The sequence below is a fragment of the Cynocephalus volans genome, chromosome 10, assembly GCF_027409185.1.
Source record: "Cynocephalus volans isolate mCynVol1 chromosome 10, mCynVol1.pri, whole genome shotgun sequence".
Lineage (NCBI taxonomy): Eukaryota > Metazoa > Chordata > Mammalia > Dermoptera > Cynocephalidae > Cynocephalus > Cynocephalus volans.
In genome coordinates this window covers 56,763,872-56,776,998 of record NC_084469.1, presented here as the reverse complement: position 1 = coordinate 56,776,998, position 13,127 = coordinate 56,763,872, and the positions used below count along the sequence as shown (strand labels likewise).

General features: G+C 53.7%; 2 protein-coding genes across 2 annotated transcripts; one reads left to right on the top strand and one right to left on the bottom strand.

Annotated features, from left to right (window-relative positions):
• The first annotated feature begins 391 nt into the window (after positions 1-391).
• On the top strand, positions 392-876 carry SYCN (syncollin). Its single transcript, XM_063109888.1, is given in 2 exon segments — positions 392-707; positions 710-876. Coding segments are annotated over 2 exon segments (483 nt in total).
• A 1,952-nt stretch (positions 877-2,828) lies between these two features.
• Positions 2,829-5,783, bottom strand: NCCRP1 (NCCRP1, F-box associated domain containing). Its single transcript, XM_063113176.1, has 6 exons — positions 5,474-5,783; positions 5,022-5,084; positions 4,887-4,938; positions 4,187-4,282; positions 3,351-3,489; positions 2,829-3,197 (listed from the first exon to the last, which is right to left on the bottom strand). Exons 1-6 carry the CDS (start codon positions 5,781-5,783, stop codon positions 3,057-3,059), a joined length of 801 nt encoding a protein of 266 aa, XP_062969246.1. The 3' UTR covers positions 2,829-3,056.
• Between the last annotated feature and the right edge of the window lie 7,344 nt (positions 5,784-13,127).

Sequence of the window (13,127 nt, the reverse complement as noted above, 5' to 3'; positions counted from 1 at the left end):
CCCCAGCATCCCCTCCTTTTCTCCTCAGCCTCTCCTTATTTAGAAAGGGGGTTGTTCCATTCCTTGTCAATTTTTAAGAGCTCTTCCTACTTAAATCTATTAACTCTATGCCACCTGCTCTGTATTACAAATGACTTGTCGTTAAGTCCTGTCTATTGACTTTCTTTATGATGTTGTTTGCTACAAAAAATCTTAAGGTGCTAAGTTTTATACAAATATATACACCTTGTATTCACTGGTTGTGGGTTTCTGACCTAGGCTAGGAAGGTCTCTCGGCTCCCAGGGGAGGGTATCCCCTCCTCTTCCCTCCTGGGGCCCTTATTTCGCAGCCTCTTCCTTCCCACTGGCTAAGGGCATAAAAGTTCACGGGCCATGGACCTGCAGTGTCAACATGTCCCCGCTGTGCCCCCTGCTGCTGGCCCTGGCCCTGACGGCCGTCCTAGGTGCCCGAGGTGCCTGCCGGGCACCTGCCGACCTCAAGGATTCCAAAGGGACGCGCACACGCACCAAGCTCTGTGACAGGAACCACCACTACTACCAGAACTGCTGTAGGGGCGCCGAGCTGTCATTGAAGCCAGACACTGACCTGCCCTTCCTGCCTTCCAATGGGGCAAACAAGGCCTCCTTCCTCGTGGTGGGCCAGCGCTGCAAACTCACCATGTGGTCCCAATATGGCAAGGCTGGCAAGATGCACAAGTTCATGGCCGGTGCCTCAAGGAGTATCACTGGGGCATCTTCCGCCACTGGCCCAACGCTATCTCCGTGCTCTATTGCAGGCGCCTGCCCACCCTCCAGGCTGACCCCAGCTCCCAGGCCACAGCCCTGCCTCCATCACAACCCCCCAGACCCACCACCCAAGGAAAGAGGCTTGTCTAGACCCCTGAGCCCCAGACTCAAACTGGAAGAATCAAACCTCTCTAGAACAAGTCCCAGAGTCCCCCATCTCAGAGTCCACATCCAAGCCAGGTCCTCCTCCTCACCCCCAGTCGTCCACCCCGAAACCCATGCCCCTTGGATGTCTCAGCCACAGCCTTTTGGAGCTCTCCCCCACCCCTTCCTGAATCCCCCACCTGCACACCTACCCACAGCTGCACTTCCCACTACCTGGGGAAGAGGAGCTCATCAACTCTCTCACCACGGAGCCCCCAGAACCAAAGCCAGCCCCGCACCCCTCCCCAGAACATCAGATCTGAAAGCTCCCAAACCCAACTCTGGGACTCCGAGATGCTAAAACTGACCCAGACCTCAAGATCCCAGACCCAATTCCAGGAACAGCCAGTCTCACCCTCATGCTCTCCATCCACCTGGACCCTCTAGATCAGCCTCAGCTCCTAAAACCAGTCCCAGAGCCCCCAGACCCAGCCCTGCAATTGCTGAGCCCACCCTGCACTCACATACCCAAGCTCACAGACCTGGGACCCTAGATCCAGCTGTGGTGCCCTGCCAAACCTGCCCCTCCCCCCAAGAGCACCAAGAGCCCCCAGCCTGAAACTCTCCCAGGCCAGGACCCCTAGCTCCTGAATTTTGAGCTTCAGACTCAGACTCCCCAGCCTCTTAACCCATCTCAGGCTTCTAGAACTCTCCACACCTTGGATCTCTGTGCCCCTGGCATCCCCCAGTGAGAATTTTTAGTGTGTTTCAGGTGCTCCTGATGCCTTGGAGGCCCCTCATCTGCAACCCCATGCAGTGCTGAGCCCCCTCACCTGGCTTGTCCCTAGGGTCTGCTGCAGGTCCCAAGACCCAAGAGGAGAGAGCTTTCTGCCGGCTCCCCACCCTGCCTTCCCTGCAATACAGCTCTTGAGAAGTTATTCCTGTATGCCATCTGCTTGTGCTTGGGACCCAAGTCCTCACAGGGATGGGGGAGAGAGCAGGGTGGTCAAGCCTGCGTTAGCCCAAACCCGGGGCAATGCTGTGGATGGGGACATATCCATCGATTCTAAATTCACTGGCATTGATTGAGGCATGCACAGACACACACCCACAGAAAGGACGTGTGTGGTACGCAAGGGTCCTGCTGGCTGATTGTTAAAAATTGAGATGCTTCCCCACACTTCTTGGTAAATAGCCTTTCCCTGAGCTGTTCTGGCCTCCCAGGGCTCTCCAGACCCCTCATGATTCAGGTGTGGGATGGCAGGGGGCCTTCTAGGACCCTGCCCCAATCTTGGGCCAGGGTCTGTTGAGTGATCTGGCTGGAGCCCAGGATTTAGGAGTGGTTACTTTTAATCCCGCCTCCCCAACACATGGAGGACACTTTAGTTCAACTTTGTATATCTCTGTTCAGGTTACAGTCTGTGTCCCCACCTCCCCAGGAATGATGGATCTTGATGGATACCTGGGTTTGAGGGCTCTGGGGTAGCTGGAAAAAAGACACAAAGGGTCCTGGGAGGAGATGTCTGGGGACATCTCTGGGGGAATGACAACTGGGAATGGTTGGAGGGAGCAGGGGAAATCAGGGAGAATCTGAGAATTGAGAGAAGGGAGAAGAGGTAAGTGGAGATGCTAAGAGGCCATAGGCTGAAGATGTGTGAAGAGGTCAGAGGTCACGGTCAGTGCCAGGGTCCAGCAGTTGTGAAAGTGCCAGCGGATCAAGGATTCAAGGTTATGAGAATGGGATGTGAACTGAGTGAAGTTCTAGGGAGCAAAGGCCAGGGAAGCACTCGGCACCCCTGGGCACATGTCCTTATTCATTCGCTCGACAAAGATCTGCTGGGCACCTACTTTCTGCCAAGCACTGCATTTGGAAGGGGTGGCCCCTGCCCTCACAGAGCTCAGAGAGTGCAGGTGAAATGTCAGAGTCAGCCATTCGAAGATGCTCGAAGATGTCAAATGAGAGGCCAAGGGCCGGGCAGGTTAAGGGTTGAGAGGGTGGAAAGCAATCAAGGAGGTGCTGGGGGGTCATGAAGAGAGTGAAGTGGTGCTGAGGGCCAGGGAGGTCTAAGGGTGGGGACTCTAAGGGTCAGGGAGATGCTATGGAGTCAGAGGTGCTAAGGGCTCAGGGAGGTGTCAAGGGGTGGGTACATGAGACAAGGCTTCAGGACAGGCATGGAGTCAGCCAGTCACTCCCTGAACTGCACAGACACAGAGGAGTCAGTCACCCTTGTCCGCCGCACCCCCCTGGGCTCCAGGCGGTTCTTAATCTTGTGCAGGAAGTGGACGAAGCGTACGCCAGGGCCATACTGGCGGAATACGTGGGACACCTGTGGCAGCACAGGGTTAGGAAGGAGTCCTTACTAGGGTCCCGCGAACCTGCTCTCCTCCCCTCCTCCCTCTGTCTCATGACCCCTCCTCCCTCTGTGAGGTCTTGGGACAAGAACATGCATCTAGGCATGGGGGCTTGGGCATAGTCTCACCTGGACCCAGTGGCCAGGGGGACCTCTCCCAGAGGTCCGGGGGGCCACGTGATGCTGTGCGATGACAGTGCGGCGGTCAGCTGCCAGCAGCCAGACATGCAGCTCATAGACGCATGTGTCCAGCCGGCTGTCCTCGTACCTGGGGGTGGTGTCCACTCCTTCAGGTGCCATTGCAGTCCTAATGCCCCTATCCCAACCCCTGGCCCCATTCCACACACACTCACTGGCACCCACTCTGTGCATAGCCCTGGACTGGGTGGTGCTGGGGAACAGCAGTGACCAAGACAGCCCCACACCCTGCCCTCATGTGAAGTGAAGGAGGCAGACATGTCAACAGGCAGTAACAGGCAGGTATGGTCAGAGCTGGGATGGATGAGGCACGGGCGGAGGGGTCAGGTTGGGATGGATGAGGCATGGGCGGAGGGGTCGGGGCGGGGATGGATGAGGCACGGGCAGAGGGGTTGGGGCGGGGATGGGGAGACACAGGCACAGGAGCAAATGCATCTGCCCCCGCTGGGGCGTGGCCAGGGGAGACTTCCTGGTGGGGCCATGTGCAACTGACTTCTAAAGGATAAAGAAGAATTAGTCTTGAGACTAGAGGGCTATAGGCATCCAAGAAAGAAGGAACAGCCTCAGCAATCCCAAAGATGCAAGAGGCCTGGCACTTTCCAAAAGCAGAAAGACTCAGAAGGGGCCGGGGAGGTGGGCAGGGCTTGACCCGATGTCACCAAGAGGGTCTTGGGGAGCTCAAGAGCAAAGGGAAACTCAGGGTGAGGCATGTGCTCTGGGGTGCCCTGTGCAGTCAAGGGGTCAAGGTGGCAGGGCAGGGCACGCACCAGTCCATGACGGTGATGTCAGGCTGCTCATCGTCCAGCAGCTCCTCCCACAGGCCCTCGGCCAGGAGATCCACACACTGCTGCTTCACTGTCCAGCTGCCAAAAAGAGGGGCAGGAGAGCTGCGGTCTGGGACTCGGGGTCTTTGGGGGTCTCCCAGGCCAGCCTGGCCCTAGCGAGCAGGAAATCCTGATCTTAGGCTCTCTTGGTGATAACAAGGGCACTACATATGGGGTGCTGACTGCCCCACAGCACCCTACAGTCTCAGTTCCCACGAGCCCTTCTCGGACAATGCATTCTGAACCCTGTGTTGCAGATGAGGAAACTGAGGATCAAGGTGGGACTTGCCCAAGGTCAGCAGGAAAGAAGTGGCAGAGCCAGGATCCAAACCTGGGCATGGGTGACTCTGAGACACTGTTACACCATCTCAGCCACGGTGCAGAAGCAGGACTCGGTTTAGTGGAGAACAGGTGGTGGCCTAGAGTGACTTCCCCTCCGAGGGAGAGAGGTTGAGAATAACAACAATAACAAACACGGCTCTTTATTGAACACCTGCTATGTGCTAGCCAGACCTAGCCCGACCCTGTGCTGGGTGTGTTGTGAGCAGTCTCTCTTATGACTAACCCAGAGAGGCCCAGCAGCCAGGAAGGCTGGAGCAGGGAATGGAATCAAGCACAGGCCACACCGGCCCTGGCCACCCACCTGCGGTTCTGCTGGAGCTTTTCAGTTCTAATGTCCCATCCACGGAAATTGCCTGCAGGCGGAGGAGCAAAGGGTCAGAACATCCCATTCTGGAGGCCCACTGTCCCCTCAGCAGCCCAGCTCCCAGGCACTTACCCAGAGTCTCCAGGGGTTGCTGGGTGGGGCCAGTAGGGGGTGCTGGCTGATAGATGTTGATGCCTGAAATGCACAGGTGAGCGGAGCCTCAGGCCAGGGCTGTCCCCTCCACATCCCCCCCTCCCTACCCCCAAGACTACACCGAAAGGGCAGGAATCCGTGTCAGGCCCGACCAGGAGGGTGGAGGGAAAGGAAGTCGTGGTGAGACAGACCTAGAGGGACAGAGACGGAGGAACCCAGAGAAAGAGACAGAAACACAGAAGAGAGAGATACGGGGTGAGACAAAGAGACGCAGGGATAGAGACGGGAGAGAGCGAGAACGGATACGACGTGAAAGAGACAGAGGTAAGACCGGGACGCCGCGTGTGGGGGAGAGACGCGGGGCGACGGGGCACAGTGACGGAGGCGGCGGCCGGGTGGGCTCCCGGCTGTCGGGGCCGCGCCGCGCGCACCCTCGGGGTTGGGCGAGCGCAGCAGGTTGCGGTAGAGCGGCCGCCGCAGGAGCAGCAGCTTCCAGGTGAGGCGCGGGGGCAGCGCCAGGCCGGCGCTCGGCGGCCCCCACTCGTCCAGCAGCAGCTGCCGGGCGTAGGCCTCAGACGGCTGCTCGGGCCCGGGGAGCTCGGGGGTCTCCGGGGCGGCGGGAGACGGCGGCGACGGCGGTGAGGGCGGCGGCGGCGGCGACGGGGGCAGCTCCTCGGGGCTCACGGGCCCGTCGGCCTCCATCCCGCCACCGAGAGCGTGTCCTTCCCGCACCTCCTCCATCCTTCAATCTGGGCGACTGTCCCCAGTTCCGCGGGACTCCGGGTTGACTCGGGACGGGAGGGGCGGGAGGGGGCGGGGCGCCCCGGCTGGACGTTTAAGGGAGGGGCGTGTCGGGGGAAGGATCTGGGCCCCGAGCCCTCCCCCCTCAAACTCAGGGTCCAGCCCCTCCCCGTCCAGGCCCCAAGCCCTTCCTCCCTCGGACCCGGAGTTCAGGCCTCCAGCCCCTTCCTCAGTTTCCCAGACTTCCTGCCCCAATTTCCCCAGAGCCAGCTGAGGACCCTGGCCCCGGGCAAGGGGTGTGACAAATGAGCTAATGCCAGGGCTCTGTGCTAATGAGGCCCATCCACCTCATTAAGATCCAGCATGGCAGGATTAAGAGGTTCATTAATGAAGACCTCTCCTTCCTCCTCCTCCTCACTCGGTGGGGTTGGGCGGAGAGTGGGGGCTGAGGGGGGGTCCTGCCTCTGTCACTTCCTCCTCTGTCCTCTCCCGGGACACACCCTTGGGACCCTGACATTTTTTTTCCTGGAAACCAAGTTGGGGAGAGCAGAGAGAGACCCAGAACCAGAGACGGGGAGCCACAGAGATAGCAGCAGAGAGGGAAGCGGTAACCCCAGCTGGGTTTTCTGGGTGCCTGCACCCCTTCCTGGGGCTGGGACAGGCAGCACGGACTGCTGAAGCCTCCTCCCTCGGAGGCCATGGGGAGTCTGGAGTGAGGGATGGGGCGATGGTGGGGGCAGGAGTTCAGGGTGCAGAGGAAGTGGGGTGGCAGAGGAACCTGTAGTGCCAGATGTCCATGGCCACATCCCACACCCGGCCCAGGTAAGCGCAGGTACAGAACTGCACACAGATTACCAATAATAATCACCACAGTGAGTGCTTTCTGCTTGCTAAATGCTGTTCTAAATGCTTCTAAGTTAATTTTATCCTCCTAACAAAGATGAGGAGGTAGGTGCTACTATGATTAGCATTTATCTTACTTTACTTTTTAGCAGCTGGCTGGTACAGGAAACTGAACCCCTGAGCTTTGTGTTACAGGGTCGTGCTCTAACCAACTGAGCTGTGATGGGCATTTTATAGGTGAAGTGTGTGTAGCTGTGTGCTGGCGCGATGTGCTCTGTCTCACCCCCACAACAACTCTGTGAGGGGTGCTATTGTTACCCCCATTTTTCAGATGAAGAAACAGAGGCCACTCTCCTAAGCCTGCTCCCATATTGTCTCAGATGACCCCACATGCTCCTGCCCCAGATTCCCTCAAGATGCAGAGAGACACTCACAGACACTCAGGAACAGAGTTCACACCCCAGTGACGATGCTCATGTAATTGAGGGCTGCTTGCATGCCACACGTGCTCTAAGTCCCTTAGGTGGAGTAGTTGATTCAATATCCACATCCACCCTAGGAAGTAGGCACTATTGTTATGCCCATTCTGCACATGAGGAAACTGAGGCACAGAGAGGTCTAATAACTCACCCAAGGTTGCACAGCTGGCACATGGCAAGTCGGACACACTCATGAACAGAATCTCAGATAACATACACAGAGACACAGATTCATATCCTACCCAGGGGAAGACACTGGTTCACACAGAAGCAGACAGACAATGGTAATTCCATTTATTGAGTGTCTGTCTTGAACTCATTGGACCTCCCAACAACCCTGCAGACGTGGGAAGTGGAAATAGTACCTCCATTTACAGATCAGGGAATTGAGGCAAAAAAGGTGACGTGACCTGCCCTGGGAAAGTTGGGAATTAACCAGGGCCCTGGCGGGGTGGAGGGAGCCCATGGGAGGGGGGTAAACCAATTAATGCACACACAAGGCGTAGCCCTGCTGCACCCGGAAGTCCCCAGCAAATTCCCAGACAAACACTGTCAGAGCCCACAAAATATGCATGACCAGAGACACTCCCCCAGCCACCACAAGCATACAAACCCACACCTTTGTCCTGGCCACTCACCTACCCTGCCTTAGACCTGTCACTAACATCGTGGCAGGGGATGGGAGGGAGAGGAGTGGGTGGCAAGTGAAGTCAGAGCTGTTCCCGGGTCAGAATCCAGGGCAGGGAGTGACCAGGAGCCAGAAGAGACCAAGAAGGAAGGGCAGCAAAGAGTCTACAGAATGGGGATTGACACTCCTTTCCTGCCTGCCCCCCAATCTGGCCATGGTTTTCACATGATGGGCACCTCGCCCATGTCTATTCCACCAACCCAGTCTTGACAGCCAGAAGGTTCTTACTAAAAGACCAAACCCAACTAGTCACTCCCCCGCTTAAATCTTCCATAGCTCCCCAGTGCCCTCAAGAGAAAATTCCAGCTCTCTGGCTAGAATTCAAAGCCCTGGATTTCTGGTCTGTGTCTCTATGAACTCTCTCATTTGAGGGCTTTTGTTCATGATATTCTCTGCACCTGGAATGCACTTTCCTCTCACCCATATCCCACACACTTAGTGGTTCCCAAATTTTAGGGCATGTCAGATTCACCCAGGGAGCTTATTAAAAAAGTGTATTTCTAAGTCCCATCCCCAGGAGTCTAATTCAGTCCCTCTGGAAGAGGCCCCAGAATCTATGAGAAATACTTTTACTTAAATCTGACAGATACAGGGGCACAACTGGGGCCCTGCAAAGCCTAGTGAATTCTAACATTAGATCCCAAACTTCCCCTCTCTCCACCAGAGGAGCTATAAAGGCCCCAGTGTGGGCACTCAGCCCCTGAAAGGGTATTTTCCAAAAAGGCTGGGTGACCAACACAGCCTCCCTCCCCAAAAGCCACATCTCATATGTCATGAAATGTTAAAAAGCATGACCAGTGGTGTGACCACTTTGGAAAAGGATCTGGCAATTTCTTATAAAACCAAACATAGTCCTACCCTGCAACCCAGCAATCCCACTCATAAGAATTTAGCCAAGATAAATGAAAGCATATGTTCACACAAGATCTGGTCATGATGCTTTTTCATAACAGCTCCCAACTGACAGTAACCCAAATGCCCATCACAGGTGTGTGGGTAAATAAACTGTGGCACATCCATGCAAGGCAGCAATACTCAGCAAGAAAAAGGAACGAACTATTGAAACATGCAACAACATGGATGAACTTAAACATCGCCATGCAAAGTGATAAAAGCCAGACAAAAAAAAGCGCCTACCATGTGATTTCATTTATATAATATTCTGGAAAAGGCAAAGCAAATCTAGAATCAAAGGAAGCAGATCAGTGGTTGCTGGGTGCTGGGGGTATTTTAACTGGAAAGAGGGACAGGAGTCAACTTTCTGGGCTGATGAAAAAGTTCTGTCCTAGGGCCGGCCTGTGGCTCACTCGGGAGAGTGTGGTGCTGATAACTCCAAGGCCACGGGTTCGGATCCCTGTGTAGGGATGGCCGGTTAGTTCACTTGGGAGGGCGTGGTGCTGACAACACCACGTAAAGGGATAAGATCCCCTCTTTTTAAAAAAAAAAAAGAAAGAAAAAGTTCTGTCCTATTTGTGGTTGTATAAACTTGTCAAAACTCATTAAACTGTGCATTTACAATGGTATATTTTACTGTATGTAAATTATACCTTGATAAGAAACAAAACAAAAAGAATATGGCAATTCTCTCTTTGTGCTAATAAGGAAATATCTACAAGCCTATTGTTCAGTGAAAAAAGCAAGAGGTAGAACAGTTGTGTGAAGAAAAAAACATATAATAAGGATTTGTCAGACTCCTCCGGAAGGAGACCCAAGAAAGCAGTAAGGCTTCTGGGGCAGTGACCTGGTGGTGGCAGAGACAGGTGAGGGAGAGAAGATGACTTTTCACTTTATGCCCTTTGTACCTTTTGGATCTGGTACCACTTATGTGTGTTACCTCTCCTAAAAAAAGCATAATCATTTTTGTAAAGATAACAAGGACCCATAGGTTACCATTGTCCTTCCTGTTGCCTGTTCTTTCAACAGATACTTCAGCACCTTCAATGGCCAAGCCTGTGCATGGGGGATATAATGGTGCAGATTCGTGGAGGAAGCGAAGGGATTCAACGAGTCAACAAGTAAACAGTTAATTGACAAACAGCGATACATGCTTGAAAGGTGAAAGACAGGCTGTGATGACAGAGAGGAGCAGGTCGAGGACTTCCCTAGTCGTGGTGGTCAGGGAGGGCTTCTCGGAGGAGATGACATTTGAGCAGAGAGCAGAAGTAGGTGAAGTTGCTGGCTGTGGGAAGGGCTGGGGGAGCAGCATGTCCAGGCAGAGGAAACAGCAAGGGCAAAGGCCTGCGGTGGTACTGAGCTTGGTGTGTTTAAGCAACAGCAGGGAGGGCAGCGTGGCTAGAGTAGAGAGAATGAAGAGAAGACGAGGTCAGAGAGAGGACGGGGGGCAGCTCTGTGGCAGGGGTGGGGGTGGGAAATCAAGTATTCCATTGCAGATATGTTCGGTGTTGGAGATCCGAAGAGGCGATGTCAGGGGGTGACTAGATGTACAAGGCAGAGGTCAGGAAGGGGTCAGGGCTGAGATACAAATCTGGGAAGCATCACTGTGTTGACGGCCAAGGGGCTGGATATGATAATACAGACAACAATAGTAGTAGCAATTATGGAGCACTTACTGTGGCTAGGCACTATTCTGTGGGCTCTTTGTGTATTAATCAAATACACCCTCGAAGGTAGGTATTGTCATTAAGCCCACTTTACAGATGTCGATACAGAGGAACAGAGAGGTGAAGTGATTTCCCCAAGATCACACAGCCTGAAAGTAGCAGATCTGGGATTTGAACCCTGGCAGTCTGGCCCCAGAATCTGTGCTCTTAGCCAGATGTGTCCCCGGGTAGGGTGGCTCAGTTTAGGGTCCAAGCTCCTCTGGCTAGGGTCTGACTCCCAGGATGAGCCTTCTCACCAGCCATCTGACCATGACCCCTCTCCTCAAAACCCTTCCTGGCTCCCCAGAGGCCTTGAATCAGATTCTAGTTTTCAGCTTAGTTTCTAAGTCACTTGGTGAGTTGTTCCCAAGTCAACTTGATACCGTCCCTCCCTCTCTCTTTACCTCTTAGTAGCTCCAAATTCCATAAGAAGATGCAGAACTCAGAAAGAAGAAAGGATGGAGCCGGTGATGGCTCTGTGACAGGGACTCCTGGGTGGATTGTCTTTCACCATAGGTGGGAAGTCGGGCCAGGGTCTATCTTCCTCATTAGACAGGGGCAAAAACTAGAACTGCTAGAACTCCTAGAACTGCTGTAATAAATTGGCACAAACTAGGTGGTTTAAAACAACAAGTGTATTCTCTCACAGTTCTGGAGGCCAAGTTTGAAATCGACTGTGGTGGGGCTGCACCGCCTTCAGAGGCTCTGGGGGGAATGCGTTCCTCACCTCTCCCAGGTTCTTCTGGCTGCCAGCATTCCTTGGCTGGTGGTCACATCACTCCAATCTCTGACTCTGTGGTCACATTGCCTCCTCTCTCAAATTTCCCTCTGCCTCACTCTTACAAAGACACTTGTCATTGAATTTAGGGTCCACCCAGATAATCCAGGATGGTCTCATCTCAAAGTCCCTAACTTAATTATATCTGCAAAGACCCTTTTTCCAAATAAAGTAGCATTCACAGGTTCCAGGGATTAGGATGTGGGTATATCTTTTGGGAGGCCACTATTCAACCCGCTACAGACAGTGATCCTTCAGGGGACAGGGACAGGCCATGGGGAAGCAGGAGAACCTAGCTTGGTGGTTCTCAAATTTGAGGGTGCATCAGTATCCCCTGAACAGCTTTTAAATGTACTGCTTGGGCTGCACACTCCTTGACCTTGAGTTTCTGATTCGGTAGTTCTGCGATGGGCCTGAGAATCTGCATCTCTAACAAACTCCCAGGTGACGCTGATGCCACTGGTCTGGGATCCCACTTAATAGCGACTGTCTTATCATGTGTGATATTGGACTTCCCTTCTCCAAGCCTTAGTTTCCCCCAGGAGAGAGTCCTGTTTCACCCTAACTCCTGCTTGAGGTGGTCCACCCACACTCTTCCCTTGGCTCACAGTGTCCCACATTTTTGCTAGTCCTTGAGCCGTCCAGCTTCCTTCCCACCCCAGGGCCTTAGCACATGCTGCCTCTCCTGCCTACAAGGCTGCCTCATCTCTGTGCTTCCATGTCTGCCTTCATCTCCACTCAAATGTCACCTCCTCATAATGTACACACCCTGCTTGCTTTTTTCTACTTAATACATCTTGGTGACTGTTCTCTACTGGCATATGGAAAGCGACTTGGGCCCTCCCCAGCCTAGGTAAATTTCTCACCCCTGCCATTCTCTATCACCACACCCTGTTCTTTCTTTCTTGCACTTGGTATGATTTGCAAACACGTCTGCATGTGAGGATATGATCACTTGGTCATGATCTGTCTCATCCTGCCAGAATGTCAGCCTCACTGGGGCAGGACCTTGGGCAGGTTTGTTTATTGTTGTCCCCAGCTCAGGGCTGACAAGTGTTGCTCTGCTTGCTAGGCAGGGAGGGCAAGAAGGCCAAGCCCCTCCGCAGGAGGAAGAGGCTCTGTCCAGACAAGGAACCATGTCTGACCTCTCCAAACCTAGCTCCCACCATGTCTGCTGCAAAACCAGTATCACCCCCAGGAGCCAGCACGTCCCAGGGCCCAATCCTGTTGGTAGAGAGAGAGAATGGAGGGTGTCCGGGAGGGCAGGCCCCAGGGCTTGGAGTGGGGTGGGTCCTGGCTTCTCCACCAGGGCTGAAGGAGGTGGGAACGTGTAGCCAGGTCAGGAGGGGCTGAGGATGGGAGAAAGGTGGGCTGAGTTGGGTGCTGCCTCCCCCAAAATACAAACCATGGAGGTTTGGGGGTGGGGTGGAAGGGCGGTGAGCCAGCTTCACCAGCTGAGAGCCAAAGAGAGGCAGGAAGGAGGTAGGGGAGAAGGAAAGAAGCGAGAGGGAGAGAGAGGAGGGAGGGAGGAAGGGATCAGAAAAACAGACGGAGGGAAAATGTGGTACATCTACACAATGGAATACTACTCAGCTATAAAAATGAATGAAATACTGCCATTTGCAACAACATGGATGGACCTTGAGAGAATTATATTAAGTGAAACAAGTCAGGCACAGAAAGAGAAATACCACATGTTCTCACTTATTGGTGGGAGCTAAAAATTAATATATAAATTCACACACACACACACACACAAAAAAAACCGGGGGGGGGGAGAAGATATAACAACCACAATTATTTGAAGTTGATACGACAAGCAAACAGAAAGGACATTGTTGGGGGGGGAGGGGGGAGGGAGAAGGGAGGGAGGTTTTGGTGATAGGGAGCAATAATCAGCCACAATGTATATCGACAAAATAAAATTTTTTTTAAAAAAATAAATAAATAAAAAGA